The following is a 24,547-nucleotide window of genomic DNA, read 5'->3' as shown; positions in this document are numbered from 1 at the left end:
GTCCTTGCATATCTACAATTCCCAGCACCCTGAACCAACTATAAAAAGGTAAAGGTATCCTTGACCATTAGGTCCAGTCGCGGACGACTCGGGGTTGCGCCCTCATCTCACTCTATAGGCCGAGGGAGCTGGTGTTCGTCCGCAGACAGTTTTTCCGGGTCATGTGGCCAGCATGACTAAGCCGCTTCTGGCGAAACCAGAGCAGTTCACGGAAACACAGTTTACCTTCCCGCCTATTTATCTACTTGCACTTTGACATGCTTTCGAACTGCTAGGTGGGCAGGAGCTGGGACCGAGCAACAGGAGCTCACCCCGTCACGGGGATTCAAACTGCTGACCTTCCGATCAGCAAGCCTGAGAGGCACAGTGGTTTAGACCACAGCGCCACCCCCGTCCCCGAACCAACTATAATTCCCAGGTGTTTGTGTGTTTTGCATGTATGGTGTGTACACAACCTAGGTCAGTTGCACTTCATTCCCACTGAAATCAGCAGGACTTCAATTTGAGATGACTTCTTTCTATACAGCTGGTTCAGGATCTAAATCAAGGCAGACTATTGCTTTACCTTGCCCAGCCTGCTCTGTCTGACAGCAGCTATGTGGCCACTCACCCAAAGGTGCATGCAAGGGAATGTACCTAGACACTTATACAGGCAACACATGCGCCTGAGCTGTATGGTGCAGCTAAATAAGGGTTTGAGGCATATGTGCCAATTTCCTGGGACCCTGGGTACCAGAGCACCCACAAAATTCCCCATGAAGAGGCCGGGCACCCACAAATTTCAGTGCCAGGGCCATGCACACTTCATGGCACCCACGACCCCAGACACCCACAGTCGCAGGGCCAAGCTAGCACTCCGAGGACAGAACCACACTTTAAAGTGTGGCCCTAGTTGAAGCCCCACCAAACACTTCTCCAGTCTGCACTCGTACAGCTTGCCCCTGTCCTGACACAAAGGCATTGCGCATTTGTCTGTGCCCTACATTATGCAGTGGCTGGTGCAGACAAAAAGGGCAGGGGAGAAATATACAATCCAGGACAGAGGTAATTGAGTCAGTTGGCATGTGTGTTAAGAGCAGGGTGGTTGCTGTTTATGGCGGTGGAAATGTCTTTAATGTAACATGGCAGTTCTGGCCTCGGTTCTGGCCTCAGTTCTCCTCGTGAAAGGAAGTGGAGCAAGGCCAGCTGACTGAGCAGCTGGTGCCGTCTAGAAATCCTCCGTTAAACTGGCATTTCCATTTCCACTCAAAAAAGAAAGTTGTGGGGGGGACCTAATATGGTTTTCATAGCCGTTTCAGTTTTGTTTTGTTTTTAGACACTGTGTTTAAGGGGCTAGCTGGTTGGTATTCTGCAATTGCAATGCAATGCAGCATCTGGAATCCTAAGAATGTCACCTTTCATTTAGAAGAAAAGCTAGTTTGTAGCCCATAATACAGGAACGTGTGTTGGAGCTAGGCTGGAGGCCACAGGAGTGGAGGCAAGTGGTTTTGAACGTGTCTGAGGACAGAAGCCTGCAGAAAAGCTTATTCATCTAAAACAACTAAATAGGGAGGACAGCTAAGAGGGCTTGTTTATTTCTTTTGTAGCCACTGCCGTGCTTTCTTTCTGGTCAGGGGGCAACCTCATTACTCAGTGGCAGGTAAAGAGTTCTCTGTGCTTGTTCAGAGCACTTCATTTTTTATTTTTTATATTTTTTATTAAAGATTTTATTGTTTTACAGAAGTAAGTGTAATGTCTCTCATATTTTTTCCATGTAACATTTTTACAAATCTGTTTCATTTGTTGAGACTAAACATCTTTCAAGACAACAATGCCCATTTACACCACAAAGAACTCATAACCCACCTACTTTCAGCAGCCAGAAACACCATAACCAGACACTGGGGAGACCTGTCAGGAGTAAGCATGGACCAATGGTACCAAATAGTATGGGAAATAGCCCTACTAGAAAAATTAACCAATAAACTGAAACTGACACGGGGACAAACAGAGCACTTCATTTTTGTTATTCGTTCACACTGCATGTTTCTTGGATGAATCCTGTGATCCCCTGCTCAGATTAACCCTTGCACTGAAGGACATGAATGTTGGAGGTGGGCAGGGAGTGCATACTCTGTCGTCACATGGACTCACCACAGGGGTGTTGATCGCCAAAGTCCCATGACAGTGGTCCAAAGTCCCGCACTTCAGTGCCGTGGGGAAGTCCCGACACCATGTTTCCGGACCCTCTGCACACTCTTTCTCCCAAGACAGGGGGCTTGCAGCAGCTGCCCAAAAGAAGAACAGAAAGGTTAGCTTCCAGCTACAAAGCGAAAAATGCTCTTTGACGGATTCTACCTACTATTTAAGCCATCTCGATTTGATTTTGAAAGATAAGTAAGCTGAGTTGAGGACCTGCCCACTAGCTCGGCCACTCAGAGGAAACAGCCTTGGAGAAATACTGCTACCACAAATGCCCATCTGTAAAATGGGAACAACAGTGATAGGTGGCATCAAGCATGATAAAGTCTGAAAGGTTATCTATATAAACCTATGATCGTTAAACCACACACACAAATAATATACAGTGGCACCTTGGGTTACATACGCTTCGGGTTACATACGCTTCAGGTTACAGACTCCGCTAACCCAGAAATAGTACCTCGGGTTAAGAACTTTGCTTCAGGATGAGAACAGAAATCGTGCTCCGGCGGCGCAGCGGCAGCAGGAGGCCCCATTAGCTAAAGTGGTGCTTCAAGTTAAGAACAGTTTCAGGTTAAGAACGGATCTCCGGAACGAATTAAGTACTTAACCTGAGGTACCACTGTATTTTGGATTTTTCACTGTTTTGGCCCTATGTCCACAAGCTTATTTGCACGCTTTCATCTCAGCTTGTGCATTGGAAGTACTGTATTTCCTTTTCATAGAAAACTATGCTTTTCTTATCACTGCTGGAGCAAGGCCAGTTTAACAAAAATGGACAGTCCTGCCGTTGAAGCCATCGTATCCTCTACGTGCCAGGAATAAACAATTTCAATATTTAATGCATAATTGTAGCACATGAAAACCATGTTAAGAGCAGCCTGTTGGGTCAGGCCTAGCCCAGCATCATGTTCTCACGGAGGCCAGCCAGATGCCTATGGGAAGGCCACCAGCAGAACCAGAGCACAAGAGGCCTCCGTCCTCCTTCAGTCTCCAGAAAACAGTATTCAGAAGCACTGCTGCCTCCAAGTGTGGAGATAGAAAACAGCCAACAAGCTAAAGGCTAGCAGCCGTTGATAGACTTACTGTATCTTCTAATGAATGCCGTATCCTCCTCATAGCTGACAACAGTCACACCAGAATTAGGATTGTTCACACTGTGGTAAATGTGGCCATCTTGTTGCAATCACTTCAAATCACTTGGGACATGCCTTATTATGAGACGACACTTACTACAGCCTGACCCAATGATCAGTGCTCAATTTGCAGGATGGGAATCTGGAGACCACCATGTTGCCTACGCCAGTTCTAAATGCAGTATAGCCAAGTTGGTGATCACAAAAGAGAGGGGAACCAGGACTATTCTGCCCACCCCAAGTAATTCGACCTAAGCCAGCCCTGGGGAACTTAAACTGAACCAACACAGAGAGTGTACCTTAAACAGAAACTCTGGTGAGCCCAGATGTCTACATCTCTATTTATATAGTATTTGCATTACATTGCAGAACCGAAAGCAGAAATATTCTAGCTATCCCTGCAACAGAGGTTTGCTCTGCAGACATTAGCAAGTGATAATGCATATTTTTCAGAACACCTGCTCCCATACCAGCCATCTTGGACCCTCAGGGTGGGCGGGGGGAGAGCTCTTTGGCCCACTGAACAGTGACCCAGGAGAAGCCCCCCTCCCTTGTCGTGGAGCCCGTGGAGACACAGATGGCAGCAACTCAGATGGGCTTCTGTTAGCCACCAAAAATGCCTTCCCCCTTGAGGGAAATTACTTCATACTCTCCAGTACAGTATTTTTAAGGTTCCCCTGCCCCCTGCATTTTGACTGCACTTTGTTAACCATTAGTCCAGGTATTTCACTCTATTGTTCTTCTAGGTTGAACATAATTTCCGGTGTTGGAAACTGCCCTGAGATCACCATGAGCAATGAAGTGCAGTATGGAGATTTTGCAAATATAAAGGAACTACTGTAATGTTTAGCTCCACGGTTGTGAAAAGCTTCAACCGCCACTGATTTCTGCAAATCAGGCCAGGGTTAAAGGCACAGAAGCGGGTCTTTGTGATTAGTTGGCAACCAGGTTTAGGAAACATAATTCACAAACTGCTGCAACGTCCCAGCTACATCTAGGAAATTATTTTGTTCTCTTCATTGATCGCAATGGTAGGCCATTACTGTTAGCATCTTAGTATGTGACCAGTAGGGCCTGAAACTGTCATGTAGGTTTTGTCCTTGTTGTTGTAGTCTTTAAATAAGCACCCTCCCAAACTTTTTATCAGCCTAGTTCTTTTCTACTGTGATCTAAAGTTCTGAGATGTTGTAACAGTCAGTATTTCACCCAAAGCTTTTGTGTTTTACAATGTGCAGAATATCCACTTAACTCAGCCTTCCCTAACCCCGTGGTGTCCTCCAGCTGTTTTGATCTACAATTCCCACGAGCTGGTGATTGCCTGGGACCGATGGAAGTTGGAGATCAGAACGGTTGGAGGGAAGCAAATTGGCAAAGGCTCAGGCTGCCTTAAGATCTTAAAATTTAAAATCTTGTTGCGGTTCTTCCTTTGACATCTCAAATGAGTTTTCCTTCCTACTATTCCTGCTCATATCAAACCCCACAATTACCACCATAGTCACATTATTTTGTTTGGTGTTGGGAGGAATGGGAATCACTGTTTGCTATTTATTAGCTTCTGTGTGCTGCTTCGTACAATGAATGAGGCCGAGACTTTTAACCCAGTAATTTCACATCTTCAAAGAGGTTCAGGGGATTACCATACTTCTCCTTATGCTGTGGGTCTGCTTTAGATGTAGGGTGGATAGCTTTCCAGGCGGCTCTTACAGCTGAGCCTTTAATAGCAACTTGGATGTGATTGCGTTAGCTTGGTATTATTCTTCCCATTTAGATGACCAACGAATGCACATAGAGAGGATCTGTTTGCATTGCCCTGACGACCAGATCTGCACATTGCACAGATCTGATGTGCTGTTCATGCAGCAGTTCTGTACAGAAAATCAGTTGAGCATCTAGAAGTCAACGGCAAGGACAGACAAGGTCGTAACCCCAGCTTCCCCACTGTCAGCACCACCACTCTAAACAATGATAATCTAAATAGGGCTACTTTTTTATCTCCATGCTACTGGTTTCTACAAATCAAGTTGTTCCTAAGTTTTTTCCTCCCTGGACAGTTGACATCTATCTATATTCTGGATGCTACATCTCACCAATTTTTTTTTTTTCATCTACACCTACCACTATGGTAGTAAATTCTTTATCCACATCATAGTTTTCATCTGCCTGTGTTGATCATAGCTCAAAGATACGGCTTGTCCACATTTGGGCATTATTTAGCTGTTAATCCACATTTTCCCCACTCGAATTAAGCAGAGTATTCCACATCTGCACACATTAGAATTTTTATGTAAGGAGCGATTTTGGTCTTTCCTGCTCATACCAGTGAGTGTATCCCTGCCTTCTAATTTGCTGATTCAGTTATGCTAATTAAGTGCCAACTGAGAATTTTATCTGCTTTATTCTTCCCCCTCCATCCCTTTTTAATGTTAATCTGTCTTGGATCTCCAATTACATTAAGGAAAGCGCTCGCATGCCCATGCATGCTTCCCTCATATGCAAATATTCCTCTCTCCCCCTTGCACACTTTTCTCATGTTCTTTGCCAGCTTGAACGTGCACAGTTCCCCTGGTGTTTGCACGCGTGCATAAGGCGGTTTTGCTTCTGTTTCCAACACACACAACTGTACTTGTGCTCTCCCACCCTATTACTGTTTGTCCTCAGATGGCACTGACAACCTTGCATGTAAAAACCACAGCCTGGTGCTGTTCCTCCTGCGTTGTTTTGCACACTTCATCATTCACCTTCTCAAGCAGAAGAGTATGCTGCTAGCCTATATCTGTCTTGCACTATCTCACATTTTCTAGTATGCAGGGTGTACTTAGGGGTTGCCCACCCTGCCAAGAATGCAGGCCCAGGGAAACAAAAAATTTGCACCTCTTCACTCTGGCTCAGAGTGGCTAGGAGGGAAGGCAGCAAGGGAGGGATGGACAGGAGGGAAGCCGATAGACAGAGGAGGAGCAGAGCAGACCCGATGACCACAGAGGAAGTCACGGGTGGAGCACAAAAGGAGATCAAGAGCAAACATTTTGAGCTTCTGGTTCACGGTCTCTCCCAGCTTTGGAGGTGGCAAAACATGCCTTTCACATGCAAATCTTTATGTATTTTACAACAATCTATGCATCCTTCACTTTGACTCCAGTGGGGAACAAGCCCCTGTTGAAATGACCTTGCTGTAAGATCTGGACACACACACACCCTCCACGCAGACTGAAGGTGTAAATTTCTTTACACATTTCTTAAAGCTATTTCTTAAAGCTATGACAATCTCTACCACAGGCATAGGCAAACTCGGCCCTCCAGATGTTTTTGGCCTACAACTCCCATGATCCCTAGTTAGCAGAACCAGTGGTCAGAGATGATGGGAATTGTAGTCTCAAAACATCTGGAGGGCCGAGTTTGCCTATGCCTGCTCTACTGCGTTTTCAATTCTCCAAAGGAGCACAGAGACTGGGCGAATGCCTAGAACTCCCCTGGAATCTTGCTATGGCTCGGGAGAGAGTGGGGGTGGCACCGAACTGCTGTAAGAATATTAATGGCTGAAACACAGTGAAGTCGTTCTGTCCCGCTGTGTTTTAGGTTGTATTTCCATGTCTTGTCTCCACCTGATGTGTTCTACCTGTTTCGCTACCATGCGCCTGCAACCGTCCAACTCCCAATCACGAAGCTGCCATCTGAGCATGTGCAACAGCTGTCTTAAATGTTCATGCCTCAGCCTGACCAAGAAGCGAGTGTGACTTAACGTTTTCTAATTGGATGGAAGCTGGTTCGAGGGAAGATGCATCAAACACCAGCATTTCTCAAGAAACCACAGGATAGAAATGAACACACACAATGTTGTGTGTAAATGGGCTTGGGGGGGGGGAGAGACAGCAGTGGAGCCACAGTGAATGGTAATGTGGACACACCAGAACCTATCGCACCAGAACCTACCCCCATTCTCCACTAAGCTGCACATACAAACACACACCCTTGCCAAGACTTGATCATGCCTCAACTGTAGCTCAGGGCGAATGTGGACACAAGCAGCAGCATCGGGGGGGGGGTCTAAACTCTTGGGGTGAGGATGGAGGGGGATAAGACAGTGAGGGAGAAACTGGCAGAGATTAGGAGGGGTGAATGTAGTTCACTGCAGGGATTGTGACATGACTGTTGTGTCGACAACAGACTGCAAGAATTGCTTTCCGGAACCTTGAACAATAATAGATGCTAGTTAGCAAATGGGCAGAGGCATGCACAACCTACGCAAAAGGGTGGCGGGGTTTTTGGTTGTTTTGCATACAAGGAAATAGTCCCAAGCATTAAAAATGCTTTTAGGGATGATAAAGTATTCAGAGGGCTGAGCGGTCCCTTTCCATCTCCTTTGCAGCACATCAGCATTAAAGACAATGATTGGGTGGGACAAGGCAGCAATTGCAAGGCAGAATTAGGAGTGATCTCATCTTTGGGAGAAGTATCAGCATGAGCCACAAAATGATGCAAGGAGCTTCATTTTTGGGATCCCTTGGGAGGAAGAGCAAGATTTATTTTTTTAAAGGAATAATAATGCAACTGTGGCTTGGCAGAGCATTTATGTAGGCAAGCAAGAAAACTATAGTTAAGGAAGTGCCCAGGTTCATGTGTAACGTTGTACTTCTGGTCAGTAAGGTAATAACAAACCATGGCTTGTTTTTGCTAACACAACATAGCTAAGACACTGGACAGGGTACACACATAACACTGAGCCATGGTTTATCGAACTATAGCTTAGTAAACCATGGTTTATAATTACATACAAAGCCATAATTACATACAAAGAGTTCCAACCCCAACGCCCTCTGTCCACCTCATTTGAACAACAGGCTCCCATGCTTCAACATGTACTTCAGGAACTGGCATTTCCAATTCTCCTTTTTTCAAAAGCAATTTGCCATCTAGCATGGGGGTGAGGGGCTGCTACCTGAGAAACATAAGCCCAATGTCCCCTTGGACACACTGAACCAGCTATGCAGTTATTTGGATCCCAGCCTGTGCTCCAGGGCACAGCCACATAGGTAAGATATATGCATAAAAATACCATATTTACTCAAATCTAATGCTCACCTTTTTTGGACAAATTACGTTGCAAAAATTAAGGTGTGCATTAGATTTGTTGGCACATTTACATTCGCCAGCAAATACTTTTTTTTTTGTTTCAAGGCTCTGAAAATTGAGGTGTGGCAATACGAAAGAAGGGAATGTGTATTAAAGGTGTAACTACGGATGATTGTCAGAGACGTTGAAGGAAGTCAAAAAATAACTATGATTTGTTGTATGCGGGATTGAACGAAGAATTGGAGGGAAATTTATAAAATATATAATAATAAAAAATATTATAAAAAAAAGAAAATTATTATAAATTATTATAAAAAAGAAAAGAAAATTGAGGTGTGCATTAGATTCAATGGCACATTAGACTTGAGTAAATAGAGTAAGGCTGACTGGAGGAGAGATTGTTCTTTTCTTTTAGAAAGTATTAAATACAAAGCTGTAGCATACAGTGCATGGCTACATAAAACTGAAATTTAGATTTAACTTGAAATACAAATATTAATAAGCATTATTAAGGAGAGTAACAGTGTAATCTTGTGCATACTGTGGCGTTTGCCCATTCTTTGGGGATACCTTTGTATTGGGGAGAGAAAGGGTTAATAGGTTGACCAATAAGAAAGCCCGGAGGAGGATCCTGCTTGATTCTGAGGCTTAGCCCAAGGTTTTGACAGTTAGTTTGGTTGGTTCTTTTTTTTTGGGGGGGGGGGAGATAGAGGAGTCAGTTAGAGACAGGGACAAGACTGAGAGAGAATAGAGTGACAGTGTTTCAAATATATTTTAAAACATGTTTGTGTTTGAAATAAACTTTAATCTTTATTGTTAACTCTACCTGACTGAGACTCAATATTTCACCAGGGAACCCTGTGTTTTTTCCACAAAATTGGTGGCAGCGGAAGAATAAAGTAGTGGTGTGCAGATCAATATTGGTGTAGTTGTGGAAAAACCCAGTGTGCGAGGCAAAGCCAACGTAATAAATTGAAAAGAGAACTTGAAGCTATTCTGGCAGAGGTTTTAGACTTGTGGATGGGTGAAGTGAGCTTGCAGGTCAGTGTGGAGACTCAGTGCAGGACTTCGGGGCCAGAGTCTAAAAGAGAACCGAGCAGGAGGGAATAGCAGTGAGGAAAATTTCTCTTCTCAAAAGTTGTCTTGCTGAGTTGCAGCAATTGACCTGGGAGTAAGCCCTGGTGGGGCTTCCTTCTGAGCAGACTTATACAGAGATGATCTCAAAACCAAGAATAATAAATACTACAACTATAGAATGTACAGTGGTACCTCGGGTTAAGGACTTAATTCGTTCTGGAGGTCCATTCTTAACCTGAAACTGTTCTTAACCTGAGGCGCCACTTTAGCTAATGGGGCCTCCTGTTGCCGCCGCGCCGCCGGAGCACGATACTATTTCTGGGTTAGCGGAGTCTGTAACCTGAAGCGTATGTAACCTGAAGTATATGTAACCTGAGGTACCACTCTAATACAAAAAGTTTCCACAGCCATTTATTAGCTTAAGCTATTCACTCCTGGAAATTATGAAACCTAAATATAGAGAAGAAAAAGGGAACAGCAAAGGGAGGTGCATCATGAAAACAGAAGGGAAATTATAAAGCCATATAAAATGAATATAATAAAGTTCAATATCTAAAGTCTGATCCTTCGTCACATTTATAAAAGGAAGCCATAAGCCATGGAAAGTTTCCTTATGTCTCCTCCCTTCTGGCAGCTAAACATAAGGAAGCACTGCAGAACAACTAAAAATGCCAAATGGAGCACGGACAGTCCAGGATAAACTATATAGTGTCAAGAACATGCTGCAGAATACGCCCAGACAAAACCGTCAGTCTGGCAGGACCTGTCATCTTCAGGATATTGATTAGTATGTTTCAAAAAAAAAACTTGGCTTCCAATACACCTTCTTATTTCAAGACACTGAGATGCCCGCTTCCACTGTCTTTCAACAAGTAGGTTTTTGGATTACCCTCAACACTTCTGGAGATGCCTTTGAAAATGGAAATTTCACTTATTTCCAAACACGGTTTTTACTGGGTTTTAGCCAGAGGAAGTAGACTGGATTATGGCACTCCAATTATATGTTATAATAACTTTTAATAATAGTTTTAATATTTATATGCAGCCTATCCAACTGGGTTGCCCCAGCCACTCTGGGTGGCATTCAACAAAATATTTAAAACATTAAAAACCTCCCTTTACAGAGCTGCCTTCAGATGTCTTCTAAAAGTCAGATGGGTGTTTATTTCCTTGACATCTGATAGGAGGGTATTCCACAGGGTGGGTGCCACTACCAAGAAGGCCCTCTGCCTGGTTCCCAGTAACTTCACTTCTCACAGTGAGGGAACTGCCAGAAGGCCCTCGGAGTTGGATCTCAGTGTCCAGGCTGAATGATGTTTTCTGGTGCAGTCCAAAGATTTGCTTTTGTTCCATAAGGTAAATGATTTGAGGACACAAGGCACCTCAATTCCTCAAGAGGCTTTGCTTAGGGCTCCCCTGTTATCAAGCACATGGCAGGTTCTGTGTTATAAATCAAGCACTATTAGGAGTTTGCTTTTTGTTTTCCAGTGTATTTCTTATCAATAAAAAAAAATTGGTGTGGCACAAGGAAATTTTTATTCTGCAAGTGTGGCCCAGAGAAAAAAGTTTGAAAATCACTGCTATATGCTAAAAGCAAATTCATTCTATGGTCAACATGCAACCAAAACAGCATAGGAGAGAGCTATCAGCAAGTTTCTGGAAAGCCCAAGATTTTCAGCACACACAAAACTAAGGGGGGGGGATAGTGGGGGTGGAGATTCCAGTTAGCCCAGTGAGGATAGAGCTAGAGGGGGAACAGAATAGCATGTCCTGAAAAGGGGCTGATGGGAATCTTGACAAGATCACACCACACTGCAACATTTTGTTGCTGGTCCTGCTTGCCTTCTTTAATAATATTCCGTAAGTTGGATGCAGAATTTGTCATCATTTAGTGATTGCAGGAAGAACAGGTGCTGGCAGGTCTATCTAGCTGGTGCAATTTACATATCAGATGTGGCGATACGGGAAGAACTCCCGCAGAACCTATGACAGGAGGGCAGGAATGAGCAGAGAGTTAATGGCCTCTGTGAGACGCACTTGTGTAAGCCCAGAGCACTGAAATGTGCCAGGCAGAAGCTATTACAAAAGACAAACAGGTTTAGCAACAAAACCTTTGTTTGCTGCCCTAGATTCATGTCTACACCCAGAGCATTTGCTAACCTACTATAGCTGCTCATACGGATCCCTCCTCACCAAATATTCCCTGCTTCGGAACATCCTAGCAACTTGAATGATTCAGATATGAGATTCCTCGCAGTACTGATCATCTCCCATCTCCTACTCAGGGAAAAGTGTGGGCAGGACCAGATCATACCATACTATCAACATAGAAGGATTAAGGTTGTCAGGCATATGGTGATAAGGTGAAAATGAGCCTCTGCCCTGGCCCCCATTTAACGAGAATGTCTTTTTCACATAAATAGTATTGTGCTGGTGTCAAGTTTTTTAAGTCATGCAATATTACACAATCCCAGAGGGGTAACTGCACTCAATAAAAAGTGCAGTTTTCAGAGTGACCAGAGTCTTTAAAATATACCTCTTATATAGCATTGGCTTGTATACACCAAAACCCACATCATCAGATCCAGTGATGGGCCCAAAGTTACCCAGTGAGCTTCTTGGATATGTGGGGATTTAAGCCTTGTTATCCCAGGTCCTAGTGTTAACACTCTAAACCACTGCACCACAGTGGCTCTGCATAAGTATAGAAAGCAATGAGGGGCAGTTTACAGGAGGAGCTGGGAACCTCTGGCCCATGGGACAATTTGGCATGCAAGGCCATTTATTATAAAACCATGCCCACTTGCCAATCAGCTGGCATCGCTCTGCTGGGGCGGCGAGGAGGCAGGGCTCCATTCTGTGTTGGCTGCATGCCAGTTCCCCTGCCGGGAAATGACACATGCAGCTGGAGCAGCAGGGCTGAGCAGGAGCGAAATCCTGCTCTGTTTTGCAGTGCACACCAGTTTGAAAGCCAGTTTACAAGCAGCCCAGAGCTACTCTTTGAACCTTCAGTTTTCTGTAAACTCTACACAGTGAAGCAGATTAAAGGCTGGGCTAAGGGAGAGATGGATCAGTGCCACACATGAAAATCAGGTCCTATCAACAGGATAAACTTTTTACGACTGATACAACTAGGCTTGGACACGTCGGAACTGGGAGTGACTAGATCCCAGGAGGAAGCCAATGTCCCTTGCAGAGTTGTTCCTGTGCCCCGTTGTTCCCCTTGCCTCAGCAGTTGGGAGTCAGTCACAGCCACTCCCAGCTGGATCATTCCGTCTTTTGCTGGGTTAGCTTTTTAATTTATGCTCTGCATAGCAAAGTGACACACCTGTCTCTGAAGAGGGAGGGAAGACTCCTTGAAGCAGCAACAAGGAAGGGTTAAAAATACTGCCCAGCTGTGTGTTTAAAATACCATTGTGAGCGGGGGGGGGGGGGGTCACACACACCCCAAACAAGACACTCCCCCGCTCCGCCAATTGCCAATCGCTATTACACATGCTAGTGTTTTTCTTTCAGAGATTTTAAACAGTGGGACACATCTCCTGCACCTAGAGATATACTTTGCCTCTCCTGTGCCACCCCCCGCCAAATTCTTTTTTCCGCTTCATGGTGCTGCCATGTGATTTGATTTGTTTGTATTATATTTCTTTGTAGAGATGCCAGAGCTGGTGGAACTGTATGAACCCTATTCAAGACAAGATAAAAATCCTCCTAGCCTGGACTCAGCCACACCTTCCTTTCTATGCAAAAGGCTTTTAAAGCTTATCTACATAAAAGGAGGAGGTTCCAATTAGTGTTCTCATTAGATAAGTTTCAATGCATTTTAAAACATTCTTCTTCAGGGTGGGAATAGTTGACTAAAGAATATTTTACTTTTGGAATTAGTGTAACACTAATGAAATATTAAAATGTGCCGGAAAGGAATTAATTGGCTTTAGCAGAATAGGTTTGAAGGAGTTAAGTTTAAATATGGTTTAAATTTTGAAATTTTAATTTCTTGAAGGTAAGATAAGGTTAAAGAAACTAAAGGTAAATTGAACTGTAAAATTTTTAAATGTTATTGATGTTGAAATGAAATGAAGTGGTTCTAGTAATAAGGTAAACTAAGAACGTGTAAGAATGGATTGATATTAGATGAAAATCTGAAGTTAAAATATAAGAGGATAAATAATTAAGAGTAAATCAAGAGGGTTTGAATTTGCTGAACCAACTTTTAAATGGAATACAAAAGGGGGAGGCGAGAGGAAGTCAGGAAAATAAGTAAATGAATGGTAAGAACTCGAAAAGAGGGATTTTTATTTTTTATTCTTCTTTTTTTATGTCAAATTTTGGTCTTTGTATTTTTTCTATGTTTTTTTTCTTTTTGTTTATTGTCCTGTAACCTTTTTCTTGTTAAAATCTAATAAAATATCATTTAAAAAAAAAAACAGAAGTAAAAATGGGGTTTCCTGGGAGAAAGCAGTGAGGTAAACGGAAAACCACTTGGACTCACACCTAAAAGCACAGGACAAGTGGAACACCTCTTGAGTCTGTGCTTTCTAGGTGCGAACAAGCAGAAGTGTAGGCTAGCTCTTAGACTGTACAGATTATATACAGTGATATCAAGCCTACGGGATGAGAGCAGTCGACGAAGACTGCCTGTGCATATTGGTGCAAGCTTGGGTAATGTATGTGCCCTGTACCCCTCATACTACTGGGCTGGGGAAATAAAATTCAACATTGCCAGGACACAGGTCCTTTCAAAACAACAGAATATTCTAATCAATGAGAATAGTTAGAAAACCATGCATGGCAAAATGCTCTTGAACCTGTGCTATCATGTCTGAAGTCATAACTTTCTGCACAGATCCAGCACTGTGTAAGCGGCTCGGTTTTCAACACAGCTGATGGAGGATTTGCTTTCAATATGTAGCTGCCAGTATCCAGGTTTTCTTGTTGTTCAAGCTGTACAGTACTGATAGCTGCCTCTGTATTTTCAGCTGGGATGTTCTTGTGCCCTGCCCCTGCCGATATCTGGAGATTTCCATCTCTTTAGAGGCAAACACTTTCCCTAAACAGCTATCTTCTGAGATTCTTCTGAGAAAGTCAGAGGAATTCATAGAGTATAAAAGCCAGTATTTTGTTACTGAAAGATATAATGCACATGTTGTGATATTTGCTTGACTGCAATGGGAAGTTATTTTCGAGTCCTTCAACATATTCCTGTGGGTCTGATTTGTCACTGCAAAAGGTAGGAGTACTTGCCACATAGGGCTTTACATGCACCTGCAATTTAGGAGTAGGAAGAAGACAGAACAGTTGTTGGCATCTAGGGTCCTATCCTGCTCAAGCTACCGCATAATGTGCTACCCATCATATTTATATCCTGGCTCCTGCCCAAAGACAGATGGAGGGTTCTTATTTCATACTTGCAGGCACCCTGTGAGATGGAGACAGTTGGCTTTGCAGGGATCTGAACCTGACTTCAACCACATCCTAGTCCAGCACTCTAAAGGCTACACCACCCTATGTGTTAATTACATAGGTGGGGTCATGTTCTCTCGCTTCAAATTAGCTGAACAGCAGCCCTCTTTGTTTTAGGAAGGGACAGCTTGGAAGCCCCTCAGATGGGACTAAAAGATCTGAAGATGTTCATTGTTCTGAGCTCCCTTCCCCGAATGGTGGCCTTTAATAAAGGTAGCGACTGAAATGCTGTCCTCCCTTAACATACCTTTGAATCTTGGATGCAAAAGAAAAATATCACTACTGAATTTTTTAGCACTAGCTGTGGCTATATTAAAAATTACACTGTTTTTTTTTTTTTAATGCACAACGTCTCACTCCCAGAGATCTTTTGGTACCTATCTAGACTCCTCACGAAGAGGTTAGGATGGGAGACGTTTGGGGAGATCACTGAGCTTGAGCAAAGTGCCATATTGTTTACAGTGTGAGGTGGGTTTACAGCCTACAAATGGACATTGAGCTCACTGAAAACACAGCTGTAGAAATTCAGCATTCATACATCTGAACGTTTTTCAGCCTTAATGATCAAAATGACTTTACAGCAAGTTCAAGTGGCTAATGCTGCAATTTCAGCAATTAGCATACATATAGGTAAATTTCAAGTGTGAATGAGTCAGATAACCCACAAGCAAGCCAGTCTCCCACCTGACAAGTCATCAGCACCTGGCTTTCTCAGCTGTTGAGCCACAGAATAAGCTTCCTGCCTAAAGGCACTTCTGATCTTATCAGTATGAAAATTAAGCAAAGACTGGGAAAGAGCACTGGAGTGGGAGGGAAGAGCATTTTCAAAGACAACCTGTGGAAGACGGACAAGGGGAGGAAAAATTATAGGACTAGGCTGCTCTCCTTTACCTACTTAGAGGAGAGTACCTTTTTACCTTTCCTTACAGGAGGAGGAGGAGGAGAGTAGGCACCATTGAACACAATGGAACGTCTGAGTAGAAATGTTTAGGATTGCCTTATAACCCACCCACAAGTCACAGGTAACACCTTTGAAACCACGACACTCATCTAGCTGAATGGACTCACAAACACATTTCCCAGCCTTAGCTCAATTGCACTACTAATCATGAGTCAAAAGGCAGTGCTCAGTGACAGCAGAACTGCATGTAAAAGTGAAACACAGTAGTCCATTTTACAGATTTATTCTAAGCAGCAAAATTGTCAGCGAACGAAAAGGTCAGAAGCATATTGGTTGCCTGGATATACACTTCCCCCACCGCCAGTAGTGCAATAGTAAGAAGAGAAAAGTTCAAAGAACTATGCAAATTGGAGAAGTAGTCCTATCCAACTATTCCTTGGAAGACTGAACTGTTTATTTATTTCTCAGATTATATATAGCAACTTGATTGTAATAAAACCTGAGAGCAGTTTACAAATACTACTACACGCACTGTAAATATGAGATAGCTAGATCTTGGAGACATGGATAATAATTGTAATAATTGTTGGTTCTTTTTCAGCATTGGTTGATGTTTTCCGTTTACTGGGCCAAGTCATTGCCTACAGGTGCATCCCTTCATTCCATGTAGCAGCATGGAACCCTGCCATTATGGGTTAGTGTTTCTAGTTAAATGTTGGTCAATGTCTTGTTCCAAAAGGCCACAACCACAACAAAACAGCAGCATTGTAGTGGTGGTGGGTGGGGTTTTTATTTTTAGCTTTTTTCAAGGCCAGGGTGCTCTAGAACATGGCAGAACCCTTTGGTAGAACTCCCCCCCCCCCATTTATTTCGATCCATCAAAACATCATTTACAGAATGGCTTGAATCTGTGCAGAACAGGGAGTCTAGCCACAAATTTCTACTCATCGGAGCTTAGCAAGGCTTAACTTCTTCCAGGGTAACGGCAGCTATCTAGCAAAGTCACAATAATGTTAGATGAACCGTTGTGTGATCCACAACCCTTGGCAAGCATCAGGATCAGATGTTGCCCATAAAACCCAGCATCAAAAGAACACCCACTTTAATTTTTGTATTAAAGAAAATGATAATAATGGCAGCTGTTACAGCTGTGAAGGCAAGCTAAAGCCAGAGGAAGGCTCAATAGGGGGTTCCTACATGTCTTAGTACATACCTTGGTGTATGCCCTCCACAAGAGAAGAGTAAATCATAGAAGACCAAGGAAGGCTGTGCATAAATTATACAGATCAGATTTCAGCTCCTATTGGGACAGCATATAAACACACACCCAGTTATGAGACAGGGCCTACAGCTGCAGAGGGAAATGTTGCCACTCTTAGCTAGGTATGGAGCTGGCTTTTCAAAGGAGTTATAAACACAGAGGAACTAGGAAAATAGGAACTGCAACAGAAGCAAATGTCATTGGACAACAAAAGCCTGGCACTTACATTTCTTTGCTCTCCATCCACAGAATGATTGCCATGCTACTATAACAAGAGTCTCAGCACTCTTGCTTCCAGTATACATTGAAAACCATTACATCCCACTGTCAGTTATAGATGTTTCATGTTGTGTGACATTGACCGCAAGCTTTTTCCTTCATAAATTGTTACTGTCCCAACCAAAATAGGCATGGGAGTAGTGGAGCTGCAAACTCTTTCCATCCCTTCTGCAGTCCAGATATTCCCCCAGGCCTGCCAATTTGTGGAAGAAGAAGCTTAAACACAAAGGCCAGTATCAGGATAAAACATCAAGCATGGTTTGGGCCCAGAGCTCCTAACTAAAGAACCATGGGAGTTAAATGTTAAAAGACTGGTCTCCAACTCACGAGTATCCCACACCTGTACAAAAATAGTTTTTCTTGCTCAGTGAAGTGCGGGGGGAGGAAAGGAAGAGAACCAAATATGATAGCTAAAGCTATTTCAAACTGGTTTACATTGTGACATAGATCTATCCCACCCAAGGAACAGCCACAGAGGAAGCACTATGTCTGAAATAAGAGTTCAGTGACCTAAAACGAAGTTTCATCTATGCCATTTGATCTCTGATGGCTGTTGCACACTGCAAGCCAATCATCCTCATTTTAGTCATTTGCCATGTATGTGTGACTTTGTTCTTAGTGTAATATATGGGAGGATAAACAGGAAGAAAGCTTTACCTTCCTCTTTGCATTGCTCCCAAAATTATACTGAATGAGATAATAAACATTCCTCACCAATAAGTACCTTCAGTAATATGTAATATTCAGTCTTATACAATGGGTGCTATTCAACATGTATTTTTTTAAAGGGAGGAAAGCATCTGGTTGCTATTGAGCCCTAGGGAGCAGCTTTGGGCAACCCATCCCATGATTAAATTCCTTTTCCATTCCTTTAAACAGCTCTTCTAGCCTACTTTAGCTGGAGAAAGCCTTGCCAACGAGCAAGCATTAAATCATGGAGATTTTATGCTATAGTGTTCCTATAGCTTCACAGTCCAGAGAGGGACATTTTCCATTTGAATCTGTGTATGCATTGTAGAACGTGTATTAGACACCCAGCAATTTGGGCTCTTCATCTGATTTTTTTTTAAGGGTGTTTATTGCAATTAAGGAAGTAGACTTAAAGATGCTGACTTAAAGGTGTGTGGCTACGCAAGACACAAACAAGATCTGCTAGTGATCAAAAGACAGGACTTTATCCCTGTTTGCTCATCCTGGTCTCTGCTTTTCGAGTTCATGCCTGCCACCAGCTTCCCTTGATTTCTAATACCTCCATACTTATCCACTCAACTAAATGGCACAAATCAGATAGGCTATATGCTGCATGTTATAACTTGCACAATGCACAGCATCTACTTCTCTTTCACACAGGACACAATCAACTATCTACTGATACCTACTTCATTGCACTGATATACAAGACATTGGGTACGTGTCAAGAATCAATGGTGTTTTCCAGGAGCCAAAGGCAGGGTTAGATGTGTGCAATGCTCCCCACCTTGGGTAGTCTGATGTTACTACAGAACGCTCCTTGGCTGTCTTTTCCAAGTGATTCCTCCCCTACTACAGTTCCATTTAGAATTAGAACAAAACCACCACTGGGCAGGAGAAGCTCCACATGGCCATGTGGCAATTTCTCCATGTAGGACACCAGCCAGTTGCCACAAGAGTCACACTGTTATCAGGCAACATAAGACTCAACAAAAATAGTTTTAGATTGTTCAGTTGCATCTACTTTAGAGACAAGTTTGCCAGCTTCTTTTCATCCTTGAAATAGCACCAAATGCTTAGACCCAATGCCTCCTCAACCAATTCCCATCAGTGCCACCACTCACTTGGCTGATGGAGAACTCAGTTTTGCTGGAGTGGGCACCACAAGTATGATTTAGCCTGAGATTCCCACTCTATAAAGGTAGAAGAACCAAGAGCCCATTAGCACAGCCCTGCCCTCACTATAGCTGCCCAGCAAATCGTATTCAGTGGTATGTTGCCTTGGAACCTGGAAATATCATCATGGCTAGTAGCCATGGATACAACCTGCACTCCATGAATTTGCTTAACCCACTTTCATTCCATCTTAACCCAGTAGGGATTATTACATACTGCGACAGCAAATTCTATGCATTATGTATGATGGAGTTCTCCATCAGCATGATTTATGCTGCCAAGCTATTGTAGTAGTAAGAACCATTTGCAAGAGAACAGCCTACAGTCAGCTTCTCTTGCTACTTTTCCTGCATTACGCTTAACTACTTTTAGGATTTGAACTCTTCTATTCCTTCACAGGCCTCATCTAGTTTGGACTGCCCCCCATCTGGCTTCTGTTAGGTAGGATCTTCCTTACCTCCCACAGCATTGCTTGCATCTGTGAAATTTAAAAGCATAATGAAACCTAACAAATAATGCAACCCTAAATATGCTAGATGTTACGGACAGAAAAGCTTTAGCCAGGTGAGTTCCAAAATGCTCATCGCTGCATTTGACTCCCAGCTCTAGAAGAAAACTTTGTGAATGGGCCTGTCCCTTTGTGTAACAGACCTAAATGTAACGCCCCCTACTCTCACAAAGCTTTACCTCTCCACTAGTAGGTCTCATATAGCCTTTGATACCTGAAAACTGATGATAGATAAAACATGGATCCTCGGTTCCAAAGCATGTGCTACCTTTGAAACCTTACCCATTTATCAACCAAAGAATTATATGGGGACCAAAATGAAATATACTTTCAGATGAGATATCTTGAGTCAGTTTGGGGGGGGGGGAGGAGTGATAGACCAGCACTTCTTAAACATGCGGTTTTTGAAACAAGGAGCTTTCACAGTCTGGCTTTTCATTACTGTCCACAGTATTTAGTGTTCTGATTGTAGTTCCACACACCATTACTTTTAAGTGGTACTGTCAATGCTTTCAGAACACTTGATTATATAAGTTTCAGCCTTCATCTTTTAATCTCACCTGATTTGGTATTGTGTTTGACTGACTGGTGCTAAGCTCCTGGGGGCAGGGATGAGTCTCCTCCAGCTTGCGAGTAATGTGGCTGGATATGGTGCAATGATGTGGGAGTCGGGGCGTTCCCTGGATAGTTTGGAGTATCCTAGGAATGACTGTGCTACACACACTTTTCCAGCAAGCCTTCCTCAGGGCAAGTCAGGCATGAAAAACTACTCTGCACAATGCTCTGCCTACGCAGCATAGACGAGGGTGGCAGCAGCGAAGCAGCATGGGAAAAGGGATTTAACAGCTCTTGCATGTGGATTTTTTTCACAGCCAGATTAAAGCTGAACCACCATGTTGTCATGAGAGGGAACCTTCTCCTCTGGCTTCCACTGAAGGCAGGGTAACCATAGAATATGTTTGTCTAGACCAGGAATGGGGAACGTGTGGCTCTCCACCAATGTTGCTGTTCTACAACTCTGCTTTACCTTCAACCATTGAGCCATGCTGGTGGCGGGACCTAGAGTCCAGCAACATCTGTAGGGCCACAGGTTCTACACTTACGGGGTAGCCCCATCTGGCCAATCTTCTCTTTGCATTCTAGAAAGGATCTAGGTCCATTTTCAAGCATTCAGAGGGAGTAGGTCTGGTAGTTTGTCTCTGTACTCTGGTTGTAGCTGCTCTTTTAAGAGAGCTAAAAAAGTTAGCTGTCCCAAGGGTGATTTGCCATGCAGGATATTACTATTAAGACACACTCCTAATCAGATAGGACCAGCTCAAGGCCAGGCCTACATCTTCACAACATCCTATTTGTATGGTGACTGCATTTTCTCAAAAACGGGAGTGTCGATGGACAGGTTCTTAAGGACAGACATTTATGTGCACTGAGTAGTCTTAGCCTAATCAGGGCTCCCAGAGAAATCTACATGGCTGTGAGAGGACTGCTCACATAGTCTGCTGCAGGAAACAACCACCAAATACCAATGTACTTATGACAAATGCCTTCCAACAAGGGATAAAGTTGCCTTTATTCGTAGACAACCCCATCTGGAACCAGGTGATCCCTCACAAAAAGTTGTCTGGTAATCACTGTTCAATCAGGCTACAGCAGAGGGGGAGAGTGAAAGCAAAGCCACCATCAGCTGTGTTGAAAATCCAGCAACCTTTGCCTCCTCTCCTAGGACAGTTTTCATTCTAGATTAGTTGGTTTTTAACATGTGCCAGTGTTTGGGTTTTTCCTGCTTCCTCTTGATATTTTTCCTTTTGTGCTGTGTCTTTTCGATAGCAAACATAAGCACAGGGCTGCTTTATTATTGGTCTTTGTAAGGTGCCCTGGGAGCCTTTTCAGCTGGAGTAAAAGGTTGGAAATAAATTGAATGGGTGGGATTTCATTGGGTAAGGGCCTGCAATATGAACCAATATGAACTCTCTCTACTGCCCTCTCACCCAAGCAAGTCCTGCCTTCAAGTGAAGGCAAGTGACGGGCACTTCAGATGAAGGTACCTTTCCATTTTGAAATCAGGATTAGCAAGAACAGACATGCTAGCAAGCAGATATGTTCCCCATATTAAAATACCTATCTGCCTTAAAGTCATGTGTGTGCAACCTGCTCTGCTGCAATAAAGCAATCCCTCTCTTTCAGCTGCCAAAAATGAGGAAGTGGTGGTCTGCTGCAAAACAGCAAAGGGGCTGTGAAAAACAACAGAAATAGGACAAATGCAGCTTCACAATGAGAATTGAAATAAGGTTGTTCTGAGGAAAGTTACAGATCATCTACACATGCAATAGCACAATACGTAGATATTTGTGGGTTTTCATACATCAAGCCAATTGGTACCGATTGTTCCTTTCATAGGATATTAAAAGCCTCAGCTTGGTATACTAGCTCAATCTAGGGCACTGCACACTATGGAACGTAATCACCCCTTTCATACATCCATCAGATCTTTAAAGAGAAAACCAAGGGAATTCTATAGTACAGTTGTCTCAGAACCTTCTGCTAAGGTATAACCATCTAAGCAAGCAAAGCACAAGTTTACAGAGATAGAAGTATCCGAGTTATCCAGCACTCTTGGCCAGAGACACATTTTGAGCAATATACACACGTTCTACAAAGCCTTCTCTACTCAAATGGTCAAATAAGTTATTTCTCTGAGGAAGGAAAACTTGCAGCACTCTGGGAGTTGGGGACTAGGCTGCCCTTAGGGTCCTCTTCCAACTCTACTCCTTTCTTTTTCCATTACCTTTTTTTATTTATACATCAGCATAAGTTTGGTGCCACTCTCTCCCTCTTGTGTTCGGATATACAAACTATGCCCTGCTTGTCTCCCCACTAAACAGAAAATGTCCTTACCTTGGTAGGCAGCCAAATAGAGTGTTATCAGCAGCACCCACCCTTTCCATAAGCCCTCCATGTTCTTCAGTGTTACTGGATCCTTCTGGTGGAGACAATGCCTCCTGTCTGCAATGAGCAATCTTGGGAAAGGCAGCAGGATGGAGAGAAATTAACACCCACATGCTTGAAGTTTCACAAGTACCATTTGCCACACCCAGCCTCAGGTTAATGCAATTAATGCACATGATCTGTAAGAGCCAGAGCACTCCCAGATGAGAGGCTCCTCCAGTTTCTGTGTAATAGCTTAATCTCTGCCAGCTGACAAGGTGTGGCTTCCTCTGTCGGTAAAAGTTGCAAGGCCAGGGGGCTGTGTGCTTTTATGAATCTATGTCCCAAGCACCTAAGCTGTGCAATGTTGTGAGTCTGCCAACAGATCTCTTTAAAATCAAAATATATTCCTACAAGAGAGTCTAAGGATAGAGAAGTCTTTTTTTCTTCTTCCCAGAATCACCTTAATATACCTATTACTATGGTAATGTAAATTAGGGGTGGTGAGAGGTCATTTAAACTTGCCAGATTCAAATCAGGTAGCCTGGAAGGCAAGAGTCCAACCCAGCTATGACCTTTTTCCAGCTTCCAAACTGCGTTTTCCCAAGCACTCGAAATCCAAATCAAAGCACTAAGGAAAGGAAACCCTGCCTCATTTCTTCTTCTCCCCACTCCTTCATTACATCAGTTTACATGGAGAGGGGGACAAACCCTACAGGGGCAAAATAAAGGAGTTGGAAAAAGAGGCCTAACCCCATGGAAGACAAGGCTCTGGTCTTACCCCACCCCATTGGGCCCCCAACTATATTCTTCGTCTTCATGGGATCCAATTGCTCCATATGTCCCTATAGACTGATATGGGGAAAGGGGGTAGCAGCCAGATGGGCTTGCTTTTTGCTCCTAAACTCATTTTGGCTCCATAGCAAACACTCCCCACCCCCCACCCCCCAAGCCACAATATAGGCAAAAATGGATCAAAGTTCCTTTGGAAGCAGGAGGAAAGGCTTCTATATTGCATTACACAGTCTACCAGCTTGCTCCCAATTGAGAGCTGGGAGGGTACATTATTCTCTGTACGGGATACAAGACAGGATATATTGGTGAGGGGACTTTGTATTTTTCTCTTTCTTTTTTCTCTTTTTTTAATTACAATTTTATGTTTAGAATAGTTTCTTTTATCAATGAATTGTGAAATCTTTTTTTAAAAATCATACATTTATTTATTTAGGCAACCCTAGAAATTTCCAAAGTTTACTACAGTACACTTAGGAGCACACTACTAAGTTACCTTCAATCAGGACCTCATTCAAGGCCTCACCAACTTCAAAGTTACATTTCTTTAAAAAGACACACAGCTGACTTATTTAGTTAAGACTTTTATTTTGAATTACAGAAGCTTTAATGGGAAAAGTGGTTTATTAAAGCATTTTCTTGTTTTCTCCCAGTTTATACCTAGAAGGTAGAAAGGTTTATGCCACTAGAACGAAAACATGTAGTATGTTAGAACACACAAAAGGATGAAAGATCCCAGTTCTGAGAGACTTCTTGTCCATTACAGAATCACCTTCTGAGATCCACACATTTTAGAAATTCAAGCCAAAAAAAAAAAAATTGTGTCTACTTCCAACTGCATTACGCAGCCCTGCATTAAAATCTGACAACCTCCAAGGAAGAAAGGTCATTACTAAGAGGCAGCAAATATTCACCCTATATCAGTGCATGAGATCATTAAGCAAATGCCAGCATCAACATCTGCAGTAAGATTAAAACAAAACACAACAGCTGTTTTGAATTGTATATTCATTTTCAAGTAGCAAGAACTTGGAGCCAAAGAGCAGACATAAACATCTGTTGGATAAAAATCAAGACAATGCCCTCAATACATC

At 43.1% G+C, this 24,547-nt stretch overlaps 1 protein-coding gene across 2 annotated transcripts in view; it reads right to left on the bottom strand.

Moving 5' to 3' along the window:
• Positions 1–22,777, bottom strand: part of LOC307216259 (prosaposin-like) — a 40,132-nt gene extending 17,355 nt beyond the window's left edge. For both annotated transcript variants that reach the window (XM_079976353.1, XM_079976354.1), the window contains exons 1-2: positions 22,632–22,777; positions 2,134–2,267 (exon numbers count right to left, since the gene is read on the bottom strand). In XM_079976353.1, coding sequence (XP_079832479.1) covers positions 2,134–2,267; positions 22,632–22,692 — 195 coding nt within the window. In that variant the 5' untranslated portion in view covers positions 22,693–22,777. The remainder of the gene's footprint in view (positions 1–2,133; positions 2,268–22,631) is intronic.
• Between the last annotated feature and the right edge of the window lie 1,770 nt (positions 22,778–24,547).

This window comes from Podarcis cretensis (genome assembly GCF_951804945.1).
Source record: "Podarcis cretensis genome assembly, chromosome: 5".
Taxonomy (NCBI): domain Eukaryota; kingdom Metazoa; phylum Chordata; class Lepidosauria; order Squamata; family Lacertidae; genus Podarcis; species Podarcis cretensis.
Note: the sequence above shows the minus strand (reverse complement) of the source record. Positions and strands in the feature narration are given on the sequence as shown.